General features: G+C 39.3%; 1 protein-coding gene across 1 annotated transcript; it reads left to right on the top strand.

Moving 5' to 3' along the window:
- The first annotated feature begins 4,762 nt into the window (after positions 1-4,762).
- On the top strand, positions 4,763-23,501 carry LOC117293045 (adhesion G-protein coupled receptor G4-like). The gene is made up of 13 exons (XM_033775258.1): positions 4,763-4,882; positions 7,774-7,962; positions 9,882-10,125; positions 12,146-12,262; positions 13,164-13,303; positions 14,185-14,331; positions 14,717-15,089; positions 15,970-16,145; positions 18,162-18,323; positions 19,017-19,132; positions 20,627-20,880; positions 21,441-21,510; positions 22,026-23,501. Exons 1-13 carry the CDS (start codon positions 4,790-4,792, stop codon positions 22,723-22,725), a joined length of 2,781 nt encoding a protein of 926 aa, XP_033631149.1. The 5' UTR covers positions 4,763-4,789; the 3' UTR covers positions 22,726-23,501.
- The last annotated feature ends 3,602 nt before the right edge of the window (positions 23,502-27,103 follow it).

Genomic DNA, 27,103 nt, shown 5'->3' with positions numbered 1-27,103 from the left:
TCTCTGGTGTTTTAACTGGTATTTGGCAAGCAGACTAGTGATAAAGGCAAGAGAAACTATTGGTAATTACTCAAAATAATTATTAGCATAAAACCTTACTTGGTAACGCATAATGGGGAGCTGTTGATAGTATAAAACATTGTGAGAAACGGCTCCCTCTGAAGTGACGTAGTTCTCGAGAAAGAAGTAATTTTCCAGGAATTTGATTTTGAGACCTCAGAATTAGATTTTGCATTTTGAGGTCTCGAAATCAAGCATCTGAAAGCACACAACTTCGTGCAACACGGGTGTTTTTTCTTCCATTTTTATCTTGCAACTTTGATGACCAATTGAGCTCAAATTTTCGCAGGTTTGTTATTTTATGCATATGTTGAGAAGACTGGTCTTTGGCAATTACCAATAGTGTCCAGTGTCTTTAAGGGAGAATGCTGATTTGCTCAATATACTCATGGCAGACAGGAAGAGGTTGACATCAGATAGTGCATGGATTAAACTGGACAGGTTGTATTAGTAATTCAGACGTTAGATTAGACATTTAGGTGGAAACAAACAGTTTTTCGTGATTGTATTGTGTTGGGGAGGGTGTTGAAATGCAAAAATTCATTTTGTTGAATGTTAACAAATTTCTATTAGATGTTAAATGCGCATCAGGGATAAAGAATATTCATTTTGCCTCTAGCCACCGGGCAATCTCGGTGGTCTAGTTTGTATGAAACTGCTCTAGAATTTCAAAGGTTGTGGGTTCGAATCCCACCCGAGTAATATGCCTATGATTTCTTTCATAGAACTCGGGTACATGTTAGTACATGCTAACAAACATCGGTGTATATGGATTATTTAAAAAAAAAGTTTAAAAAGTTCAGAAAATTATCACTTTAATTCAATCATTTGTGAGTTTCAAAGAGTAAAAATTCACAGACAATTTCATGACATCAAGAGCGGTCATATTTTATAAATTTGACTTGGTGCCAGATTCCCTGGCATTTGATATTCACTTCACTTCACTATCTTCACTTATCTTGAGCTACCTTTAAGTAAACTGTAGTGCATAAATCATGTAGGAGAGGGAAATGTTGGGCCCAAGGGCCCACTCCCGTAGACCTTTATCTCGGTTTGGTCATCTTGATTTTACTCCATTCCAACTCATTGTTATGAAAACGAGACTGGCTGAAATAATGGTCTGGTGTTAGCATTCATTACTGTTATTGGTAACGGGGAACATGACCAAGATGGTGCAACGTGATAAAGGTCTATAGGGCTGCTCTATCAGAAAGTATTGCTTAATTGTTCTACCATGGAGGAAGGAAGAGAAGGAGTATGAACGGCCCGCCAAACCGTAGAGTAACAAAAGAAAATCCGGACAATGGTTCCTGTCTGACCAGTGGAAAAAGATAGGAGACCTCCTGCTGGATGGCTGATTAGTGAACCGCGATTAAATCTCTTTGTACAGAAGGCTCGGTACTGCCGCTCTGCACTGTTGCCTCCGTGTAAAGTTGAATCATTGGAGACAAGAATTGTGAATATACAGTACACTTCTTCATTACCGTTTGTGGTGTTTTCATGGAAATATCATAGCATATTTTCACATTTTGCAACTTTCCGGTCACTAGCGGTGGATCAAAATTTGGGTACACGCGCACGAGGGTGGTTGGTATTCAATTGTGTTCGTCGTTTAGGTGTCCGGTAGCGCCCAAAAATGTTATCGCGTCTCAAAAAAAAAGTTTTTCCTTTATTATATCCATACGACATACAACGCTATAGTTTGGTGAAGAACCAAGTGCGCACGCGCAAACTCACATACGCCAGGTCGCCCATTGTTTGTGTAAGGTATGTGGGTGATTACGAGGTGTCGTTAAACGACCGCGGTACCACGAGTTTGACTTTTGACGTCCCTTTGTTCGAACTCCTTCTCTTCCGTCCTCCATGGTTCTACTAAGCAAACATGAGCAAGATACCAGTTGCAGATGGTTGCATGTGGTATATTGGGGGGTAAGCTTACATTGTTTGTGTTGAGTGACTTTTTGGGTGGCTAAGCAGCTCTTTGAAATTTGGCCCTGTTAACACAAGAACCTATTCTTATTGGGAGAGCAATTCTAGTTACCCAAAAATGTTCACTGTAACACTGGACATTTTAAGTTGGAAGGGTCATTGAAAAGTGCCTTCTCAGTGTTCAACTTAAAGGAACTTGTTGCCTTGGATTGGACGAGTTGGTCTTTGAAAAGCGTTTGTAACCATTTGTTATGAAATGCAAATGGTTAGATAGATAATTTCGAAGTAGAATATAATGATGCATGCAAGTATCACTCCAAATTGCGCGGTTTTCCTTTTACGTCGCAAACTAACACGATCGGCCATTTTATGGAGTCAAAATTTTGATCCCACTAAATGGCCGATCGTGTTTCTGTGTGACGTAAAAGGAAAACCTGGCAATTTTGAGGCATGTTTGTGTGGATCATTATATTCGACTTGTAAATTATCTATCTAACCATTTGCATTTCATAACAAACGGTTTCAAATGCTTTTCAAAGACCAACTCGTCCGATCCAAGGCAACGTGTTCCTTTAACTGCACTTTTGGTACTTATCATTGTCATTGTCACCAATCTTTGTATCCGTTATAATTTTTCTTTGTGATAAATTTCTTGTGATTTGAAAAGGGACACTACAATCGGATGCCAGTTGGTATCGTAATAAAAAACTTTGATCTTTGTCCTTTTGTGGGGGGGGGGGGGAATTAGTTACTGTTACTCATTTAACAAAATTTAATTCCATTAAAGATACATTTGTCATCACTTCATTCGTTTAATTCCATTCAATCAGATTTTTCTTCATCTCCAGAATAAGTTTCTCTGGCATTTAAATTATTTACCAGGAAGTTCTTGATGACACATTAATGGTGATTGTAGTGTCCCTTTGATAAGAAACTTAGTTGATATAATTTTGTCCATTTAATGTTAAATTGTTTAGCTGTTACTGTTCTACAACGATATTGCTCAATAAAATAATATGATCAAAAAAAGTGAACCGTGTTAAAATTAATTATTTGTTTTGTTTTACTTTAATTCATGCATCTATTTTCTGTAAAGCTATCTGTCTTTATATGTGGTGTAGCCGAGCGGTTAAAGCCAATATACACTTTCGGTACAGAAAAAAAGAAAAAAGTTAACAGATTTACAAATAACTTGGTAATGGTGAAAGACTTCTCTTGAAATATTAATCCATGAAATGCTTTACTTTTTGAGAAAACATTAAAACAATTATCAAATCTCGCTAACGAGAATTACGGATTTATTTTAAACACATGTCATGACACGAAACGTGCGGAAACAAAGTATGGGTTTTCCCGTTATTTTCTCCCGACTCCGATGACCGATGAGCGTAAATTTTCACAGGTTTGTTATTTTATATATAATTGTGACACACGAAGTGTGGACCTTTGGACAATACTGTTTACCAAAAGTGTCCAATGGCTTTAAGAACCCCAGACTCGAGCTCTGGTGTTTGGGTTCGAGTCCGAGTCGTGACACTTATCCATTATTGCTTCGTCGAATGGGATGAAAGTCGAAGGAAGGTCGTGTGTGTTGTGTAATGCAATTCACAGAACCCAGTTACACATATTGCTGTTAAGAGAGGGGGTTTGCCCCGGTGTTTCTGACAGCACCTTGTAAACCCTTAAAAGGTGCTCCATGAAACGTTAACGTCTTCGACATTTCATTTTTATTTTATCACTTTTTTTTTTTTTTTTTTTTTAGATAATGAGGTACATTTCATTTATATTTGATTATTTGCTTTGTACTTTATTTAGTTTCAAAAAGTATGTCTCATTTTCATTTAATTTGTCTTTATGTTTTCTAGTTAACAAGGTAATATTCATTTTTATTTTATAAACTTTCTTGATTTGTTTTTTTTAACAAAGTACATTTTATTTCCATTTGATCAATTTATTTCATTAAGTTAACAAGATACGTTTCGATAATTTTCTTGACCAAGATACATTTCACTTGTTGTGTTGATTAAATTACAGAACAGACTGTGCAAGTCTACTATTGACAGTAAATAACCCACCTCTGTGTCATCCCCATACCCCCCCCCCCCCATGACATCACAGAGTGTCTCCACCTTCAACAGGTCACCTGTCACACCTGACTACCCACCCACAATACCCCCCTAAAAGCGGGTACAATAGGGTACAGGTATATGGGTGTAGTCATGTACCTCTCTGCAGTGGGTACTTTGGTACACTTCAATGGGTTTCCCTGCATGCTTCCGGTGTATACATAGATATGGTTATAATTCTTGCCAATTCAAGTTTGTTTTATTCACCATTAGAAAGTTATTTGCCATCTAAAACATCTATTAAAACTTTACACATTGTATCAACTCCACCATGTACTGTTGTAGTGAACTAGACCCCATCTTTACCTGAAGTGAAATTCCTTCTGAAATAGTCTGTGGTTCATGACTTCAATTGAGTGATAATGCAGTGAAATAACTTTCACTTTTGCCGCCGCATGTACATTCTTTACCAGTGGAGTTGGTATTATTAACAGTCGTATTGAGCATTTGGATTTGTAGAAGCTGATTTGTTTGCAATTGGACGATCCCGAGCACAATTTGTAAAAGAGGAGAGAGCATCAAGTTTGACCAGAGAGAGACTCGAACAGAAACTATACAAAAAAAAAGAAACGGGTTGGATGCGAACATCTGACTTGCCGTACTCCCTCTCTCTCTTGCTTCATTTCATCAAAGAGTGTCGTCACAGAGGAGCGATTTCAAGTTTTTATCCCAACATGAGTCGTCAAATGTCTTGCGGTGGTGTTCATCAAACATTGCTGATTTTGCTGATTCTGGTTTCTTGTACTATTGCACAAAACTACACAGGGGTGAGTTTGCCATTCTTTTTTCATTACATTTTTTTTTTTTAATTCCTCATAGTGGTCAAGAGAGACGGTAATTGTAAACTATGTTGACAAAAGATTTTGTAATTGCCACTTTTCACATACCAAAACAATAATCTTCAAGTAATATATTTAAAACTGCAAATATTGTACCCCGGAGAACCCGTACCCAGGAGAGCTCGTACCCAGGAGAACTCCAACCCAGGTTGTCTCGTACCCAGGTTAATCAAATTTGTATCCAGGTTAACTTAGACTCCGAGTGAACTCATACCCATGCGTACCCAAGTCAACTCGTACTCAAGTCAACTCGTATCCAAGTCAACTCGTATCCAAGTCGACTCGTACCCAAGTCGACTCGTACCCAAGTCGACTCTTACCCAAGTCATCTCGTACCCAAGTCAACTTGGGACTGTCTATTGTACACATTTGTTTGATTGAGAAGTTAATTTTCACATCTTGAAAACTTGATCAAAGTCCGACCTGCATCTTTCATTCCACTTATTGTTTGTACCTGGCTTCTTAAAGTTCTGGCTGTACCAGTAGTTCACACATGGGGTATACTCCCTTAGCTGTCTTGATTGTTTCTGAATTATTTTTTTTTTTTTTTTTTTGGGGGGGGCAAATATCTGTCCTACATGACGTATTTGTACAGAAATTTGATAAAAAGGATCAGTTGTATTTACAAAGAAATAAACTGTATTGATAAATGCCTCCAAATAAAATATAAAGGACAACACAACTTATCTTCAAGTACGTGCTAATCCTCCAATCAGATTTGCAGAGTGGAGTGGTGATAAAAACCTATATTGCACGGCTAATATCACTACCTGCGTCTTGTGTGTTCTATCATCGTCACGCGCCAAGTTTGCTTGAAGATAACTACGTTATCACCTGCGCGCTCGTGGAAATATGGAAAATATACGTAGCGCGTCTGCGGCCTCATTGGATATGGGACGCAGAAGCGCTATATTTTTCCGTATTCCACTCGCGCTTGTGTGATAACTTATAACATTGCTAAAATGGTTGTCTGTGTTATTTTCATCTAAAATTGCTGCATGGACACCCTTCACAAACAGAATCTGCAGTAACTTATATGACAAAAGGAACACCCAGCAGGGTGGATATGTGCGCATTACAAGTCTTTATTATTATAAATACTTCACCAAGGTTGAGAATAAACCTCCCACATATAGACGATGTAACCTGTGACATCACATGTTTACAAAAGAACCACAAATTTTGGACTTCCTGCAGGCTAGATTTGTACACAGCCTAATGGAAGAAAACATAAAATCTTATATTTTATGGAGATTTCACTGTCTAACTCTTATCAACTTTTTTAATGATGAAAGGGGTACATCTCAAAACTTGTCCAGCTTTTACTTTCATAACTATTGGACTTACAGTATGTGGAAATTATGACACAAAATAGTCGGTGCAGTATCTTGCCTGCCAGACTAGCCAAAGAATGTACAAGGTCACACTTATAGTAAACAAAGTTCACATGGTCTATAAACTAGCATTGGACAATATACTGTTTGGATATATCTATTTTGTATGAATCTATTGAACCACCAAAGAGTTTGTGCACTGGCTTGGTCTTAGTTTCATGGCATTGTTTACCACAATGTTTAAAGCGTGGAATTCTATGGGGTATAAGTGCAGTATGTCCAATAAACCATTCAATTCAATATGCTGTCATAAGTAGTGCTCACAAATACACGTATGGCACCCCGCCTGCTACTGTACATATGGCACCCTGCTGAGAACAGACTTCTGTGGGTCGCAAATGTATATATTTCCTTGGTAAGTAGTGCCCTTAATAATGGGTGTGTGGCATGTTAAGGCCGAGTGGTCGGTCAAGAACACTAGACTCTAGCTCTGGTGTTTCTGACTAGCATGATTAGCAGAGTATGGGTTCGAGTCCCGGTCATGACACTTGTGTCCTGACAGAAAGAACCCATTACACTTTTCAGTAATTAAAGGCAGTGGACACTATTGGTAATTGTTAAAGACTAGCCTTCACAGTTGGTGTATCTCAACATGCATAAAATAACTAACCTGTGAAAATTTGATCTCAATCGGTCATCAAAGTTGCGAGATAATAATGAAAGAAGAAAACACCCTAGTCACACGAAGTTGTGTGCGTTTAGATGGTTGATTTCTAGACCTCAAGTTTTAAATCTGAGGTCTTGAAATCAAATTCGTTGAAAATTACTTCTTTCTCGAAAACTATGGCACTTCAGAGGGAGCCAATTCTCACAATGTTTTATACCATCAACCTCTCCTCATTACTCGTCACCAAGAAAGGTTTTATGCCGATAATTATTTTGAGTAACTGCCAATAATGTCCACTGCCTTTAAGAGAAAGGGTTGGCCTCTGTGTTTTCTGGCTGCAGGTTGCACTACAGGACCTTGTAAACCATCTCGTGTAGATGTACTAATTAAACTGGTGTTGTACATCGAATGTAGCTCCGCATACAGTACCTTATAGAAAAAATAACGAGCTATATAAACGTGTCACCGTGGTCAAGTGGTTAGACTGCTGGACTTGCAATCACAAGGTTGTGGGTTCGAATCCCCCAGCTAACCACTGATTTCACAATGACTAGAATAAATATTGTCGTCTAGTTACTGAATCACAATTTCTTGATTTGTGTAGTTCGTAATCATAGACGTTAAACCAATGTTTGTATGAGAGAGATTGGTTGTTGCCAGCTTGGTGTTTATATCCCTTTGTGGGAGTTTGCCGAGTTCCCTTGATGGGAAGATCATTCAAAACAAAACAAAGGTGTGTGTGTTAGTATTATTATTAAACTGTGGTCATAAATCTGACAATTAAATGAAAGTTTTTAACAATGTTGGCATCCAAACAGGGAGATGATGGGCTTCTGAGCGTGTGTGCACTAAGCTCTGACCAATCAGCAACTATCGTCACAACCGAGGTCAACTACGAGAATATTTTCCTTATGACGACATCGATAAGCAACTTGGAATATAACTTGAGGTTCGCAAATCCGGATGACCAACTTTTTAAAAGTACAGCCACTGCATTCGAAAATGAGGTAAGATATATTAGGTTGTTAGTAATTAGGCACTCATAAATACCCCAGACAATTTCGCTATCCCTATTGGTGGAGAGTGTGTCACTTGGGGAGCGTTTAAACGGTTGATAAAAGACCAGCTGGAGCTGCTAAAGATCAGCTGGCTTCCGCGTGTCGGGTGCGCAAGCTCAAGTACGTCAATTTTATCACGCAGAACAGAATTCATAGCTATTAGTATATAAAATATGTACAAACCTCAAATTTTCACTCTGAAGCAGATTGTCAAAGTGTCTCTAATTGTAATTTTCTACGTTTTTTAACAAAAGGGCATTTATGAAAGGGAATAAAAGAGTACAGTAGTTCGTATTCGTCGCTACCCTTTTGTTCCCATATTTATAGGTGCTTTTAAACATTACATCAATTTGCCTGACACTACTACTACCCCTGTTCATTTGGACCGTCAAGGAAATTGGTAATCACTTTCAAAATTAATGGCAATAAAAACTTTTGGTTAAAAGCCCACAGCAACTTTCGACAGTACATGTATGTACAACATTTTGAGAAACATTTTACTACCAAGTAATTATGTGGTCATATGAAAAGATGTCGGTGACGCTTCTCAGGGATTATTCTTCCTGCATAGACATATTCCCTCCGGATTTTTGGCGATACCTCAAAAGCGCAGTCTTTTGAAATGAAATTTGTTCATGTTAGTTTAATTGTATAAATCTACATTTATAAAGGAATAGTTGATAATGCACCAGTACAGTTACTGCTACATGTATGCACATACTAAATTACGACGCCCGCGTTTCTCACAATTATGCAGCGGCACAGAAAGCACTTGGTCACTGTTGAATCCAATCATGCCGAACCAAAAGAAATGGGTGTAATGTCACGATTAAATATTGTACACTTTGTTTGTTTTGAAAGTTGTATCCTGCAATCAAAATGACAAAGACCTACTTGAATGTTACATAAGAATCAAAAATAATGTTTTTCATTCGTGCAATAGTGAGAATATTTCCATTCATTGAAAGATGGAATGTTCCATTCAACTCGGCTCCGCCTCTTAAAAAGAACATTCCATTTTTCAACTCATGAAAATATTTGCACCATTACACTCATAACATTCATTATTTGTATAATAATTTGAAGTGTCGTGGCCGAGTGGTTAAGAGCACCGAATTCAAACTCTGGTGTTTCTGATGAGCAGAGTGTGGGTTCGAATCCCCAGCCGTAACACTTGTGTCCTTTAGCAAGACACTTAACCATTGCTTCGTCCTTCGGATGGGACGTAACGCATGTAAAAGAACCCAGTGTACTTATCGAAAAGAGAAGGGGTTCGCCCCGATGTTTCTGTCTGTGGCTGCTAAATGCGCTGTAGCAGCTTGCTAACCCTTATAAGGTGCTACATATTTTGGTCACAGAATTCATCACTGCAATAACCAATCTTTCTAAAAGTTTGTGTATACTCAGCACCTTGAGCACCTTGTTTGGTAGATACATTGTACGTGTGCTATTTAAGACTTTGAAATTATTATTATTATATTAACATTCTTTTTATTGTTGTTCTTATCTTAAAGGAACATTACAGAATTGGTTTTGCTAGCAAAACAGTTGCTGGCAGTGTAAGCACTTTATGTAATCCACCATATACATAAACTGACAAACCTGTAGAAGTTTGAGATCGATCGACCTTCTGGGTCACGAGAGAATAGTGAAAAACCGATACAAATTTTGCATTGCATCGATGCCAAAACAAAAATGAATAAAACGCAAATATGAAATTTCAGACAGAAATATTTCAAGGGATGTTTTCAACTATCATCATCATTTGACCGTGTAAGTTTTATGTAAATCTGTGATCTTCACGATTTTTGTTTCTTACCAATTCTGTAACGTTCCTTTAATTTTTGTCCTTACTTTTTTATTTTCAGATTGTAAGTCAACTCTCTCCTTTGATTCAGAAGCCACCCCCATCCAGCGGTACGGTTCTCCTCGATGCTTCAGTCATTCTGATGAGCCCAACTCCAATAGGGCAGTCTACTGGAACTACCTTAGAATGCATCTTGAGTACAAACGATGATTTGATGACAGAGTCATTTCTATCTTCACGGCTCAGGACGGTGGCTATAACGTCTTCAGTGTATCCTGGGTTCGTTTCCAGTTTGTCTAACTCAGGTAAGGCCCAATTCAATGGACCCTTCCCATGAAATATGCTAATTACATTTACGCATGCGTACAAACCCTATTGGTTGGCAAACACCATAGAGTTGTGCACTAAGCAGACGCGCAATCGCGTCTGCGTCACGCAGCCATTAGCCATGTACAAAACAGCGCGATTTTCCCTCATTTTGCCAACCAAACTGTTAGTGCCCACGCGCTGTGTGCAGTTAACATATTTCATGGGAAGGGTCTATTCAATGGGTGACTTTCGGGATTCTTGGTGGCAGCAGACTTACCAGGTAAATCCATTGTTTGTGGTAATGCGCGCATGCTCAGAACTACGTAAACAATGAAAACTTACCTGGTTAGTCTGCTGCCACCTAGCGTCCCAAAGTCTCCCATTCAATTCAGTTAATCTTGATTAGATCCCAAAAAGGGTAATTCCAATGCTCGCACACCCCGCTGTGGTCAGCGAGTTTTTGCTGGGAATCAGTGTATGCGGGTCCCATCCTTAAACACTGGACACTATGTGTATTTGTCAAAGACCAGTCTTCTCACTTGATGTATCTCAACATATGCATAAAATAATGAACCTGTTAAAATTTGAGCTCGTTTGGTCGTCAAAGTGGCGAGATAATAATGAAAGAAAAAAGAAGTTGTGTGCTTTCAGATGCTTGATTTTGAGAAAAATCTAATTCTGAGGTCTTAAAATCAAATTCAGTGAAAATTACTTCTTTCTCAAAAACTACGTTACTTTAGAGAGCAGTTTCTCACAATGTTTTATACTATCAACAGCTCCCCATTACTCGTAAGCAAGTAAGTTTTTATGCTAACAATTATTTTGAGTAATTACCAATAGTGTCCACTGCCTTTAATACCTCACAATCCACACAGCCTGAGCTATTTGAAATCTCAACGAAATGGCTTTGCAAATATTATTGCTGATTAACACTGTTAACATTGATTAGATGTTTCACAGATTCAGATTATTATTATTTTTTGTCTTCTCTCAAAAACTTCCTAAACTCATTCCCAATATTTTACTGACTATGATGGATTCAGGCAAAGCAACTGTTCTTGGCATTTTGTTTCCCAAAATGGCTAACCTTGGACAGACAGTAACCCTGCTTGACATACACAATTTTCAAGTTTTGACAAGTCAAACAATTTGGTAAGCAGCAGTTGTTTTTTGTCAAAACAATTTAAGTTAGGTAACAAGAAAGTTTAAAGGCAATGGACACTATTGGTAATTACTCAAAATAATTATTAGCATCAAAAACCTTACTTACATGTAGTAACGAGTTATGGGTAGCTGTTGATAGTACAAAACCATGGAGGTGATAAACATTGTGAGAAACGGCTCCCTCTGAAAAGACATAGCTTTCGAGAAATAAGTAATTTTCCACGAATTTGATTTCGAGACCTCAGATTTAGAATTTGAGGTCACAAAATCAAGCATCTGAAAGCACACAACTTCATGTGACCAGGGTGTTTTTTCTGTTATTATTATCTTGCAACTTCAACGACCGATTGAGTTCAAATTTTCACAGTTTTTTTTATTTTATGCATATTTTGATATACACCAAGTGAGAAGACTGGTCTTTGACAATTACCAAGAGTGTCTAGTGCCTTTAAAGCCAATTGGACACTTTCGGTAATCAGTATTGTCCAAAGGCCCACACTTCATGTATCACAATTATATATAAAATAACAAACCTGTGAAAATTTAGGCTCAATCGTTCATCGGAGTCAGGAGAAAATAACGGGAAAACCCACCCTTGTTTCTGCACTTTTCGCCTTGTCATCACATGTGTTTAAAATAAATCCGTAATTCTTGCTATTGAGAATTGATAATTGTTTTAATGTTTTCTTAAAAAGTAAAGCATTTCATGGAATAATATTTCAAGAGAAGTCTTTCACCATTACCTTCTGTAAACCCTCCAAGTTATTTGTAAATCTGTGAACTTTTTCTTTTTTTTCTGTTCCGAAAGTGTCCAATGGCTTTAACACAAAGTTTCTTATTCATTCCGCTCAGTGAGCTACTGTCTACGTGAAGTAATCATGACGCATTTTGGTACTTTGACATGGCCTGTAACTCTAGTAGAGACAGACACAGGAACTGAAGAGCTGTGTCCAGTTGGAACCAAGTACGGTAGGTGTTGTTCATTTATAGCTCTTTGTAACAGTGAACCTAAGTTTAAAAGTATTGGTAATTTTCTATGCACCGTATCGGGGGAAATTGAATATATGGTTACACACCTTTGTTCCGACACCCCTATAGTAATAATGATACTGCCCTTTTCATACCCGAAGAGCTTCTCAAAGTGCTCCAACGTCATAGCCTCTGGTCACTAGGCCATTTAATTCATTCCTTGAGCCACGACACTTGTGTCCTTGGGCAAGACACTCAACCATTGCTTCGTCCTTCGGATGGGACGTAAAGCCGTTGGTCCCATGTGTTGTGTAACGCATGTAAATGAACCCAGTGCACTTATCAAAAAGAGACGGGGTTCACCCCGTTGTTCTTGGCTGTGTCTGCTGTATGCGCTGTAGCACCTTGTAAGGTGCAAAATAATTGGGTCTCAGAATATATCTCTGCAATAACCTATCTTTCTGAAAGTTTGTATATACTCAGCGCCTGAGACCCAATTATGTAGGACCTTATAAGGGTTTACCAGGTGTTTACGGCGCATATAGCCAGGAACACTCTTTTCGATAAGTGCACTGGGTTCTTTCACATGTGTTACACAACATGTGGGATCAACGTCTTTACGTTCCGTCCGAAGGACAAAGCAATGGTGAAGTGTCTTGCTTAAGGACACAAGTATCACGGTTGGGGATCCGAACCCACACTCTGCTGATCAGAAACACCAGAGATTGAATTCGGTGCTCTTTACCGCTCGGCCAGGACACTTCCACGAGGCACTTTCTAAGTGCGCTGTGGTAACCGTGGGGCTTTACTCCACTGGGATAAGAGGCACAGTGTGAAAAGGACTCAACTTCTGACACCCTTATGTTCTGACAACCAAATCCATTTCTTGTTTATCTTGCAGTTGGTGAGAGGTCACTCGGCCGACGTTCTTGCAGTCGCTCTCCAGTACCTCCTGGGCATGCTCAGTGGGAGCCGTATATCTGTCTGGATTGCGGGAAGATCATTCAGGTCGACGATTCGCTGTTAGCCATCTATAATGAGGTAAGAAATCTTAAAGTGGTCCCGAACCCCCTCGTGTCTTTGGTTAAAGAATCTCATCACTATAAGGAACACGTTGCCTTGGATTGGTCGAGTTGGTCTTTGAAAAGCATTTGAAACCGTTTGTTATGAAATGCAAATGGTTAGTTAGATGATTTTAAGATACACGGTCGACAATTTTGTGAAGTCAAAATTTTGACTCCATATAATGGCCGACCGTGTTAGTTCGCGACGTAAAAGGAAAACCGTTCAATTTCGAGTCATACTTGTGTTGATCATTATGTTCTACTTATAAAACATCTATATATGCATTTCATAAGAAACGGTTACAAATGCTTTTCAAAGACCAACACGTCCGATCCAAGGCAACGTGTCCCTTTAAAAGTATCTTGACATTGATGAGACATTTGTTGTATTGCCCTATAGTAAGCCCAGGCACGATATGACTCGTTGATGCACCCTGCTTATGCCAGGGTTTGCTGTGGTGCCTTTAGTAAGGGGGAGGTGCCCTCTACCAGGGCAAGATTGTCCTTTTAAGAAAAAATTGTAAATTCTACTTCTACAGGCTAAACCCCCTCATGCTAGGTAACCAGGTTTACCATTCGGTCTGTTGTCTTAATTTTAAGCTGTTGAATTAACCACAGCTGAAGATCTTGCAGCCGATTTCACAAAACGCCAGGATTATTCCTATCTCGAGTTAGGACGAGTGCTCGTCCTAACTTAGGATGGGTTCAATGATTCCTACGTATTCGAATACGGAACTTAACTAGTCCTAAGTCTTAAAATTAATCCTAAGTTAGGAAGAGTTTGATGAAATCGACGGCTGGTTACTTAATTTTACAGAGCTTTTACCAGTTTTTAATAACGATTTCTCTTGACTGTAGATTTTGCAGAATGGTTCCATCGTGTTGGATGGAGTAGACCGTGCTGGCATCTTACTTAACGAGGTGGAAGATATCACAGAGTCTGGCATGGACTCAGTGGCATTTATCCTGGAGTATGTGGCTGAGCTGAACGTCATCAGTACACAGGTAATATAAAATCATATCTCCCTCTACTCTCAAAACAAGTCATTGGGAATAATAATAATAATAATAATATTTGGTTTTTATTTCGCGCTTTATACACCATGTCTCAAAGCGCTTCCAACATTATTACCCTGATCAATGGGCCATTTCATTCCTTAAACCATCTTAGCTCCCTGGGGAATATACAGCCTGTGCAACAAATATGTAGCGCACTAAGATACTAGCCACAAGAACCATCTCTGCTCTCACAGGTACCCATTTACCCCGGGTGGAGAGATAAACGCAGGGGACCTGTCTAAATTGTATTACTTCAGAGGGAGTTGATTGTCCCGATTCAAAGTAAACTCATTCAATCCCATATTTCTTTCTCCTATTCCTGTATTAACAGCTCCTGGATGCAGTCCTACGGTTGCTAAGCAACCTCTTACAACAAGACGCCGAAATCTTCAGGTTAGCAGAGAAACAATCCAGCAGCTCCACGCGTATCGTCCAATCACTCCGCACCATCCTAGTAAACACTGCCCTCGCTGGGTCAGCCGTCGAGTACGTGTCAGTTCATCAAAACATCGCGGCGTCACTGCTGGACATTCAGCAACCTCAGATTCAGGATGAGTGGATAAGTTTTGGATCTGTGGTCGGTCCGATCGTAGATGCGCCGTTGACAGAGGGCAGCATTGGTCTGTTTACAGGCAGAACGTTGTTGCTCTTGCCTAACAGTGAGGCGTACGTCCACATCAAGGTAGAGGGACCGGTTATTACAGGTAATTCAAATAAATTATCACTGTATAGGCATACTAAGTACGCCCTCGGTGTTCAAGCCGGCTAATGCGGTCTACTGTTGTACGTTACTGTGCTATTTTATCAATTGTGAACTACTACCACTACTTTCTTGTGAAGATATGTAGTTGCTTTTATACTGTGTGTCTTGAGATGTCATCGCGTAGTTGTGTTTTCCATGAATGCTGTATTCTTTAGGGTTAAGCCCGGTTCATACTTCCTGCGAATGCGAATGCGATGCGAATGTTGACGTCACAAATTCGCAACGAAATTCGCACTGAGTTGAGTTGTGCTCAACTCTCTTGCGAATATCGCAGCGAAAGAGGGGTTGTGACGTCAAATTTGCATCGCATTCGAGTTCGCAGGAAGTATGAACCTGGCTTTAGGTTGGTCATTATTGTATTGTACATGTACTATGTGAAGATTTAAGCTGTTTTCAAATACTGTTGTATTACTGTTGTTTTGTGTACTGCTGCTAATTTTTAAGAGTATATAAATTGCTTGAGATTTATATATTGAATTTGTTTGAGATGTTATGGTGTTGGCTTTGTATTTTTGATGAATGGTTGTCCTTTTTTAGTAAAGGACTCTTGTACTTCCACAATATTTATTTCAACTTTTTTCCTAAGGCCCAAGTATCATGCTTTTTTTTCCCAGCACCCCTATTGACCTATTGCACAACTTGCAACACACTTACATGCACATATCATCTGTTCGCCATTTTGGTAGTCAAAATGTACACAATGGATCCAACTCCCAAAATAGTTGAATTGGTAGACGCACATTGTGTGGGAGCGCATTTCACATCATGCAAGGGGTTATGAGTCCTTCGGTGTTAATTTACTTTCTTGCTATTGATTACAGATTCAACCAATGTGCGGACAATGTTCGTCATCTACCACAATGGAAAGCTCTTTCAGTCCGTAAATGCTGACGTAACAACAACGACAGCGACGTCCACCATCAATGGTCGTGTTGTAACGGCAGACATTAGAGCAACTCAATCTCCTCAGGTGACTGTTATTACAAGATTCAAACCGGTAAGAACTGATCAAATTTTGAAAAAAGGTTCCACAACTTCTCCTCTAACCCCACCCCAACCTCGACCCCTTCATCCCCACCCCAACAGCGACCCCTCCATCCCCGCCTCAATCATCCAATTTGACCACCTCAGGGACCAATTTCATAAAGCTGTTAAGCAGAAACTACTGCTTGACAAACTTCTTTGCCTAGCAACTATTGAGTAGGGCACCAATCACAACAATGTAAACTTCATATTACTTTGGCTGGTAACCTGTTTCTATGAGCAATACTTTCTGTGCTTAGCAAGTAATGTAAATGTGTTTGTTAACTATCAATATTCTTACAAGTGTGTGTACAGCACATTGACTTTTATTCGTTTTTATTCATTCCTACCTTATATTCATGATATTGCATTTTAATGTTTTGAATGGAATTGTACTTTTGTGTCTTTTGTTTGTCACCTATCAATATGCTTGAAGTGTGTGGAGAACAATGGTTATAATGTTCATTGTTTTTCATTATACCTTATATTCATTATAATATTGCATTTTAATGTTTTGAATTGAATTGTTCTTTTGTATCTTTCGTTTGTCACCTATCACTATGCTTGCAAGTGTGTGTACAGCACATTGACTTTTATTCGTTTTTATTCATCCTATGTTCATTATTGTATTTTAGTGTTTTGAATGTAATTGTTCTTTGTGTCTTTTGTGTGTCACATATCACTATGCTTGCAAGTGTGTGGACAACAAAGATAATTTTAAATATTATTCATTTTTTTCTTAAATTCACTATACTGCATTTGAGTGTTATTAATTGTATTTTTATTTTATGTATTTTGTTTGCCTTTCTTCTATGGTCACCTTGCCAGTTAGGCATAGATATGGTTAGAGGCGTCTGTCTCCTGAAAAGGTCAAAACATTACTGATGCCAGCAGGGATAGGCCTATCATGTAATAAGTATACAACTATTAAATATCTGTTGGCAAACGGGGCCCAATTTCATAGAGCTGCTAAGCACAAATATTTGCTTAGCATGAAATTTCTTCCCTGATAAAAACAGGATTACAAACCAAATTTCCACAAAATTTTCAGAATAAGCAAACAACAATTAAATGCCAGTAACAAGCAATATGCAACAAATGGAAATTCGCTTGGTAATCCTGTTTTTATCAAGGAAGAAATTTCATGCTAAGCAATTTGTTGTGCTTAGCAGCTCTATCAAATTGGGCCCTGATGTATTCGCATACTGTGGTTTGGGCAGTAGCCTGGCAACCAGTCATGTTTCTTTATATTTTCTTCCATTCTGTGCAAGTGTTATGCACCTTTTGATTATTTTGGTGTAAGAGGTGCAATATAAATTGCAATTGTTAAGTTTCACTGTTAAGTTTTTTGTCAAAGTCGAGCTGTAGGCCTAAGGGTAAGGGGAACAAACAATTTATAAAATATTCTTTGCTAATCAAACAGCTATGAAAGTCAAACTGTCTGTCCCATGTAACCTATGATAACATAAGGGATTTGTGGGGCATGCATGGTGAGGTATCAATATATATCTGGTTTGCAGTAGATTTAACTTGCCAGGCATGCCAGGGGTCGAGTTCACAATGAGTTAGAACTAGTCCTAGGAGATATTAAAAACATATGGCTGATCCTAACCCAGGTCAAAATTCCAGTTGAACCCAGTTAACTGGGGTCAACTGGTTCAACTGGATAGTGACCAAACTCGTCCATTTTCCATATTAACCAACTGGTTTGGACTAGGTTTAACTGTGTTCAACTAGGTTTAAATTATAAACCAGTTGGTGTCTGTCCATTTTCCATATTAAACCAACTAGTTTTAACTGTGTTTAACTAGTTTATCATCTGGTTTTCAACTAGTTCCAGTTAAACACAGTTTAACTAGGTTCAACTAGAATTTTGACCTGGGAAGTAAGGATGAATAACTTGTCCTAAGTTGAGATAAGACTAGTCTTAACTCTTTGTGAAATCCACACCTGGTACATGTATGATAGTACTTCTTCACTTCATTCCCAGCTGGATCCTCAAGTGACCAATGTGGGATGCCGTTCTTGGGACCAAAGTCTAAACAACGGTCATGGTGATTGGTCAGGACTCACCTGCATGCTGAATAGCACAGAGACCATCGACAGGGTCAAATGTCATTGTGACCAGCTGGCTGCTTTTACCATCTTTGCTGTGAGTTCAAAGTACCGCCCAACAAAAATAAGTCAGAATAATTAATTTTATTTAACACCCTAGCAGATCCTTGCCTTTGGATTGGAGGATTGTCCGTCACGTGATAGCAAATAAAAGTACCATTGCACGCTGAGTCACCGTGCTTTTTCGTTCCATCCGAAAAGTACCATTGCACGCTGCCAGCGGATGGAATGAAAAAGCTGAGTAAAAACATCACTGCGTGCGCGTTTCTTTGGTAACGCAGCAGTGTTACTGCAAGGCGTATTAGTAAAATTACTAGCATTCGGCTTCTACAGTTAAAAATTTTAGGCCTACGCTTTGTTTGTTTTGAAAGTTGTATCTTTCAATCAATATGACAAAGATCTACTTGGATGTTATATAAAACAAATAATGAATGTTTTTCATTCGTGCAATGGTGCGAATATGTTCATTCGTTGAAAGCTGGAATGTTCAATTCAACTCGGCTCCGCCTTGTAAATAGAACATTCCATCTTTCAACTCATGAACATATTCGCACCATTGCACTCATAAACATTCATTATGTGTATAATATCAGTCATTGTTTTCCTGTCTTTCTCAATATCCCTTGAGCGCTCTTGAAGTACCTTAATCATTTACGCATTAAATGTTTTCCTTGAAATGAATGTTTAAATTTGTATAACGCCCTTTTGAATGTTGAATATTTCCCTTCAGGATTCTGATGATAGCGGAACAGCTGGTGCCAAAGGTGTGAGCGTTATTGTCCGGGTTGGTGCCGTCATCTGCATAATATGTCTTCTAGCTGCGGCTATCCTCTTTCTTATTTTCAAGTATGTCAGGGAACCAGTCTGAGGCCCTTTTCGAAACGACGGCTTCGGCTTTAGGTTCGGCTCAGGCTAGCTTGGCCCCACTGGTTGTTTTGACAACTTGCGCGTGTTTTGCGTATACGCGCTCAGGGCCTCAGACGAGAGAACGGAGCCTCAAGCCAAATCCAAAGCTGAAGCCGTGGTTTCGAAAAGGGCCTGAGTTTCCATTAACTAAACTTTGGCTGTTAAAAAAAATAATACTCGTATTCATTTTGGAAGTATTTACCGATGACCCTACCTTTAAAAGCAGTGTATAACCTTTGGTTTTTGGAACCAGTTGATGGTTTTAAAACTATACAAATGTAGATGTATGTATAGACGATGTGGCCTATGTTTACATTTAAACTGCCCTCTCTTGACAAAACACTGTATACGTCATGTTTCGCTTGGCAAAAAGACGCATAGTCATGGTAAGAATGCATACACTTTTTTAGCTGCCTGCCAAAACACAAAGAATTTACCCGGCGGTATGCGCGCGAATCATGTTATGGTTTTCGAGTGACGTCAGAGGTCACATCGTCTATACAGTTAAACTAACATTTGAACATTTTGTTAGGTGTTAGAATTTTTTGATATCTTGCTGAAAATCTTAAGCGGTTATGTCCACGTAGGAAGAATAATCCGTAATTGGAATATACTATCTGAAAAAACATATGTGATAGTTACGTTTCTCAGATTCAAACGTTGGAGGATAATGATTTTCAAAATGCTTCATACGATCGAAAGCTGCTGTACTTCAAACTAAGTAACTTTTTATTGTCATTAATTACCAAATGCCAAAAGAGTGATTACCAAATGCAAAATTCCCTTTAAAGGCAGTGGACACTATTGGTAATTACTCGAAATAATTATTAGCATAAAACCTTACTTGGTAACGAGTAATTGGGAGCTTTGATAGCATAAAACATTGTAAGAAACGGCTCCCTCTGAAGAAACGTAGTTTTCGAGAAAGAAGTAATTTTCAACGAATTTAATTTCGAGACCTCAGAATTAGATTTTGAGGTCTCGAAATCAAACATCTGTGATACATGTATGCGTGTAGCACACAACTTGGTGTGACAAGGGTGTTTTTTCTTTCATTATCTCGCAACTTCAAATTTTCACAGGTTTGTTGTTTTATGCATATATTGAGATACACCAAGTGAGAAGATTGGTCTTTGACAATCACCAAAAAGCCTTTTTGAGGTATGGCGGACGTGATACGCGCGCGTCACACGCGGCGACTGATGCCACGCTCACCATGTTGGTGGTCATTAGGTTAACGTGTAAACGCCGCGTCGCCCAAAAATGCGCACTTCACTGAATAAACATACATTCTATTTCTATGGTCAATATGCACAAATTTACATGTACCACAACTTTACAGTGTTGTAGCATTGTGTCCGCCATACCTCAAAAAGGCTTATAGAGTCCACGGTCTTTCAATGATATATCTTCCATTTGTTTCTTTATCATCAGGGAGTTCAGAAGTCGCCGTGAGCTACAGATCCTCTGTTGTCTTTTCTTGACCCTTGCCGCCTTCTACTTGATTCTAGCAGTAGGGATCGATCAGAGCGGTGCAGGTTGCATCATCGTTGGGTCTCTTCTGCATTACTGTCTGCTTGCAGCGGTAGAATGGATGGGTATTGCTTGGGTTCATCTCTACGATCTGTCCAGGAGGAAACCGTGGGTGATAACGTGGTTTATGGTCAAGGTGTCTGGAGTAGTATGGGGTATGTTCATCACTCTTGTGCCAATTAACAGGCAATCTTGAGTTTTGGCTTATTAACTGCATTAAGCATTTTAATTTTTCTATGCCTCCCAGTGGCAAAACTACATGTATGGGTGGCAGATACCCCCCCCCCCCCCCCCCCCCCCCCCGCCAATAGACCATGCATATGACATCATTGCCTAATGGTCAAAATGAGGTTGTCCATTGGCCAATCCTGTGCACCCAATGTAAAAATCTGCGAGTTTCCATTGTCTCCTCACCAGTTTATTTGTAGATGGCGGCTGGATGACGTAAATGCATAAAGGTCTATTGAATTATTTTTTTTTTTTAATTGCACTCTAAAATATCCTCAGATGGAAAGGACGCACTAGAAATGTAATTAATCATTATTATTGTTACTATTAGTACTGCAGTGTTATTAATGTTGTTAGAATCTCCCTTTGACAATTTTTATCACAATTGAAGACAATAAATATTAACTTGTCAAAGTTTTATAATGTCATTATTACCATCTTCATTGAAGGTTGTTGTATAATTGTTTTCAATGTTTGTTCGTTTCAGGTTTCCCGTTTCTCTTTGTAATCATCACAGTTGCTGTCAATCCAAACCATTACATCACACCAACTCAAAGGTAAGGGTACTTTAATGAGGTAGGTCAGTCGTAGAAAGTAGTCCAAAGTAAAAGCACCATATAAATGGCATCATTGCATATATTTAAATAAATTAACATAATTAATAAATTAACATAATGAAACAGCCTTAAATTTATATAATCAGTATTAATGCTGCAGTGTTAATTTATGGCAGAGTCGATCTCTGCAACTGTTAACTCTGTACTATTATTATTATTTTAACTAGTGAAATAATTTGCCGCTATTGAGACAATTGTAGAGGCCATGTTAAGGTTAAAAAGCAAATTTTTATTGGCATGCTCTTTGGTCATTTGATTGGCCTTATGTACAGTAATGTTTCAGACCAAAAGCCGCAGCGTGTGAAATAATTCTTAGGCCTTAAACTTGCTCTGCTACTTATATTCCGCGGGAGGTGGTGGTTATAGACTGAAAATTACAGAACATCTGTTCTAAAATTACATGCTTTGGTATCAAATAAAAGCATCTTGTAAGATCTATACAATTTTTTTTCTAGATGTTTTTTATCATCGGATCCCATCTACAATCTCATCCTGACGGTGATTCTTCCCATCCTGGCCATGCTCATTGCAATGGGCGTGGCCTTTGGCTTCACAGCTCGCAATGTCATCCTCGACGATGAGGCAAAACCAAACATTGAGGAGGAGGAGGAAGAAGGTGCCAAAGCGGCATCCAAATTCTGGAAATTGTGGAAGTTATATATTTTTTACTCGACGGCCATCGTTGTGATCATCTTGACGTTGGTCTTCTTTATCATCATGGTGAATAGCTCTTCCAACGGGGCTGAGTACATCTTCGGTCTTCTTGCTATCGTCAAAGGCATCCTTATCATCGTGATATTCTGCATCTACCATCGAGGGGTACGGGATACGCTCAAGATCAAACTGGGGTATATAAACGGGCCGGACAGCACTAAGTTCCAACCGTATTGGTCGGCGTCCAAGTGGAAATCTGGACAAGGGGTGCTTCCGGAGAATGATGTAGAAGAAGAGGACAACAACACCAAGAAGCTGTATTTGGATAATACGCAGGCATCGGGGACGTTGACCAATCAGCGGTTTAAACCAAACTCTGTTCCGCTCTCCTCGATGGAGATGCAGAGGATGGGGCAGAATGGGGTGTCGTCTCACGTCAACGGTGGGATGGTCGTCGAGGCTGATTTTCACACGCCCCCTGATGCGGATGCTAGCGTTTGAAACACACAGAAGTTTATTTACACTATAAGCTTAACATGGCGAAGCAGCTTACTACATATCCTTATTTCAGTTAACATTGAAGACAGTTTGGAGAAGAGAGAGCGGTTCTTGTGCTTAGCGAGTTTTAGAACTCGGGCATAAACAAGCACAAATGATACAGTTCACAGGACCCATTTTCTTAAAGCAGATCATTTTGATTTAGCAAACACATTTCTGCTAAGTAAAAATTAGCAGGGAACCAGTCGCAAACAATAAAAATTACTCTGTGTTTTCGATGGTAAGCTGTTTCCGCTAAACGAGATTTATCTGTGCTAAGCCATTTCTTGTGCTTAACAACAGATACAGCACACTGTTGCATCTCTGTCGTTAAATTTACCCATACATTACAACCACATAATATATGATTTAATTGCATCAGAGAAATACAAGCAAAGTTGTTTTGGTTTTAAAATTCATAAAAGTTGTCGCTCCTTCTTTCCCGGTCTTAAAAAAAAAAGAGATATCACGAGGCCGAATGTCCACTACAAGGTGAGGGCTTCACTTAACTGATTTGGGCTGTTGACCCAGATCACCAGGGGCTCGTTGCCACCCACTCCTGGGGCTGAAACAAAGTTACTCCCTTGACAGTCCTTAAGGACTAGACATGGGTATCGTCCACTAGGAGTCGGCAGGTAGAACAGAATGCAATACTTTCCCATCTTTATATGAAGCAATAATGGTCGGGCACCTTGCTCAAAGGCACAAGTGTCAAGACCAGGTATTGAACCCACACTCTACTGCTGACAATAATAATAATAATAATTGTGGCTTCTTATATAGCGCGCATGTCTGTCACTCAGTGACGCTCCTGGCGCTGTAACATACAGTATTTCCGGCAAGATGTGGGATTACGTTTGAATTATGAGACCTAATTCTGATAGCACCATGTAATGCTTTACAAGGTGATGTGGCGCAATTTGCTACGGATGGGACCAGGAACACTGGGGCGAACCCCTTCTCTTTTCGAAAAGTGCACTGGGTTCTTTTACATAACACATGGGACCAATGGCTTAACGTCCCATCCGATGGACGAAGCAATGGTGAAGTGTCTTGCTTAAGGACACAAGTGTCACGACTGGAGATTCAAACCCACACTCTGCTGATCAGAAACACCAGAGTTTGAATTCAGTGCTCTTAACCGCTCAGCCACGACACTCCCGCAACACCACACGTCCGCAACACCAGCTTGAATCTGTTGAACTAGACTGCTCAGCCTCAACAAGCCACAAACTATGTAATACATGTAGATGTTGCGGTACCCGCTGCCAAAACATAGGATTCAAACTGCCTCTAGCTACCGGGCAATCTCGGTGGTCTAGTTTGTATGACACTGCTCTAGAATTGCAAGGGTCGTGGGTTCGAACCCCACCCGAGTAACATGCCCGTGGTATTTGTTCACAGGACTCGGGGGAAAGTACTGAGTATACAGTTCTAACACACATCGGTGTATGGGTAAAAACCAAAATTAATAAGCCACAAACTAAAATTTTGAATTTGTGAATATAATTGAACATGTGTACATGTACATTTAGATAGAACCTACAATAGAAAGAAGAATTGTTAGTGTCTCAGAAAAAAGTCAATATTTATAAAGATTGCAATAATGGAAAATACTGTGATGACACTGAAATAAAATACAGACATACTTATCATACGGATGAACATATGTTTTTTTCTGTAGTAAACAATTAGTTATCGAGAAGTATTACTCGTAGTCTGAAATGTATTAAAGGAAAGGAAATAGTTTTATTTAACACAAATGTCATATAATTTTTTACATCAGTACTAGATGTTTTGTAAATGCGGAATGAACATTAAACAACTCAATATATATTTGTACAATTCGTAGACCAGTGATTTGTTCTTGTTTTGTTGTCTGTGTTACTCAAATCAACGTCAAGTCGTGTTTCCCCCCCCCCCCCCCATTGAGGTTCGTGCACCATTTTTTTGCCATGATATTGGTTATTTCTGCCTAACATAATGCTGAGATGACGTCCTCTTTTTAAATCTTTTTATATTATTTTTATGCTATAAATGTCCTAATTTTACGATTATAAATATAGTTTTTTTTTAGTTCTTCTTCATCGTGTCCTTCCTGTTCTATTTGGTGTCCCTCCAGTGGTCCGCAAACAGGATGGCAGCGTCGTTTGCAGCAGAAAGGTCATTGGCTGTGACAGGTGAATTGAGTTGTCGACAACACAGGAGATGGCTCATGGTCTGCTTCTTCCCACATTCGCAGGTGTCTGAGTCGGTTCGCAAACCCCCTTTGACCATGTTGGTGTGGCACCTCCCGACTTGTGTGCGTAGAAGGTTGAGGCTTTTCCATGTGGTCCATTTGGAGTTGGCACCACTGGGCAGTCGTTCCGCGGCTGGATGTTCATCGCTGAGGTGTTTCTCTGCGTGGCTCGTTGGTGATCTCGTCAGAGTCGGGTTCTGGTTGTCACTGCAGTGTCTCTGAGGGGCAGTGAGCAGAAACTTCTCCTGGACTTCAGTCAGGGCCTTGCTTCCATCTGCTTTGAGCGTTCTATTTGGCTGGTGACAGCTCTCTGTATGTTGGGAGGGGCTACGCCAGCCAGTGTGTACAGGTGCTCCTTTGGTGTTTGTCTCAGGCAGCCGGTGATGATACGGCAACAATCATTGAGGGCCGGGTACAGCTTTGCAGCATGTGTTGAGCGTTCCCAGACAGGACATGCGTAATCGGCAACAGAGAAGCTGAGAGCCAGTGCTGTTGTTCGGACGGTGGATGGGTTTGCTCCCCACTTGGAGTGTGTGAGTTTCCGGATGATGGTGTTTCTCAAGCTCACTTTAGCCCTTGTCTTCAGGATGTGGGATTCATACGTGAGCGTGCGGTCAAGTGTCACGCCCAGGTAGATGGGGGTTGTCGCAGTATTGAAGTGGCTGGCCGTTCCATGTGACATTCAGATGTTTTCTCACATCTCTGTTCTGCAGATGGAATGCAGTAATCTGCGTTTTTGATGGATTCGTGCAGAGGAGGTTGTTTTTAAGTTGCAGTTACGATGCAGACTTTATTACATATATTTTATTTTGGGCAGCCTTTTTCTTAAATTTTAATTTTGGTTTACTTTTTTTTGTTGTGTTCGGCCACAGCCGAATAATGGTATGTTGGTCTTTTTGGTCAAGAGGTATGTAGTGAACCAGTGCGGTGTGATGAACATAACAACATCATGTTTTTATCCCCGATTAAATATCGATGCGGTACCCGCTGCTAAAAAATAGGATTCGAACTGCCTCTATTTACCGGGCAATCTATAATACCTGGCGCTTAGTATCCTTTGGCAAAAGGCGCGTTATAAATACGGTTATTATCATTATTATCAAGCCTAAATTTGAAAGTATTTCACATCATTAGTTAGGATAAAAAACACCATCGTTTAGTTTCAGTTCATACTAGAAATTAAAAAAAATCCATGAAATATTTCCCTCTGTAGTAATTTTATTTTATTTTATTAACTGGGGGTGCCCATCCGCCCTGTAGCGCTGCTTGCTGTTCAACATTTTCTGACTCTGAAAGACTACATGTATAAATAAAGACTTGAATCAGTAAAGCTCAGTTCATTTGTCAACATATGTGACCATCCACCACCAATGGGCTGTAAAGTTGACACTTTTACTGTTATGGGCTCAATGCATTTTTGGAGAGAGTGCGTAATCAGCTTCAAAATGATACCATCCACATTTAAATCAGACTTTTCTTGACAAAGTTATGATTTCTCAAAGCCACCTACTTTTTTATTCAGATTTCTCAAAGATTTCTTGAAAACCCAAACAATTTAATAGGCTCTGCAATGTACAAGTGCAACTTTACAGCCTATTGGTGGTGGATGGTCACATATGTCCAACATTATTTATTTCACCAATGTAATATATTTTATAATACATTTCCCAAACAACAGGTATTTTATAATTGATCAACATTCTATAACGAATCATTCTATAACATTAAAAAGGACATCACTGAAAATTGCACTGGAATAAGAGCAACTAACTATATACATGTATGTCTGAATAAAGATTATCATTCAATCTTACTTAATTCTTCACAACATTCGCCAATGAGTTGACCAACAATTATTTTAAACAAATCAACTGCACGCTGGGTTGAGTAAGTGTTGAACTAAAATAACTTGTACAGTGTAACTGTAGATACATTCACCACATATTGCAGGCTGGCACAGTACACCTATCATTTAAAATCATGTGAATGATGTCAACAGATTTGACATTAGGAGGTTTACAATTTAAATGAATCACTCTTTGTAATGTGCAGATTTGTGAAATAATACCGAAACGCTTGGGAAAAAAAAGAAAAAAGTTTTCA

This window comes from Asterias rubens, chromosome 7 (assembly GCF_902459465.1).
Source record: "Asterias rubens chromosome 7, eAstRub1.3, whole genome shotgun sequence".
Taxonomy (NCBI): domain Eukaryota; kingdom Metazoa; phylum Echinodermata; class Asteroidea; order Forcipulatida; family Asteriidae; genus Asterias; species Asterias rubens.
The sequence above is the reverse complement of the archived record's forward strand: the minus strand, read 5'-3'. Positions and strand labels throughout refer to the sequence as shown.

What these genes read in the sequence shown, in the direction of transcription:
- LOC117293045 (XM_033775258.1), top strand. Translation starts at nt 4,790, where the DNA reads ATGAGTCGTCAAATGTCTTGCGGTGGTGTTCATCAAACATTGCTGATT. An exon ending in ATCCTCTTTCTTATTTTCAA is followed by an intron (nt 19,133 to 20,626) that starts GTATGTCAGGGA and finishes CTTTATCATCAG; the next exon opens with GGAGTTCAGAAGTCGCCGTG. An exon ending in TACATCACACCAACTCAAAG is followed by an intron (nt 21,511 to 22,025) that starts GTAAGGGTACTT and finishes TTTTTTTTCTAG; the next exon opens with ATGTTTTTTATCATCGGATC.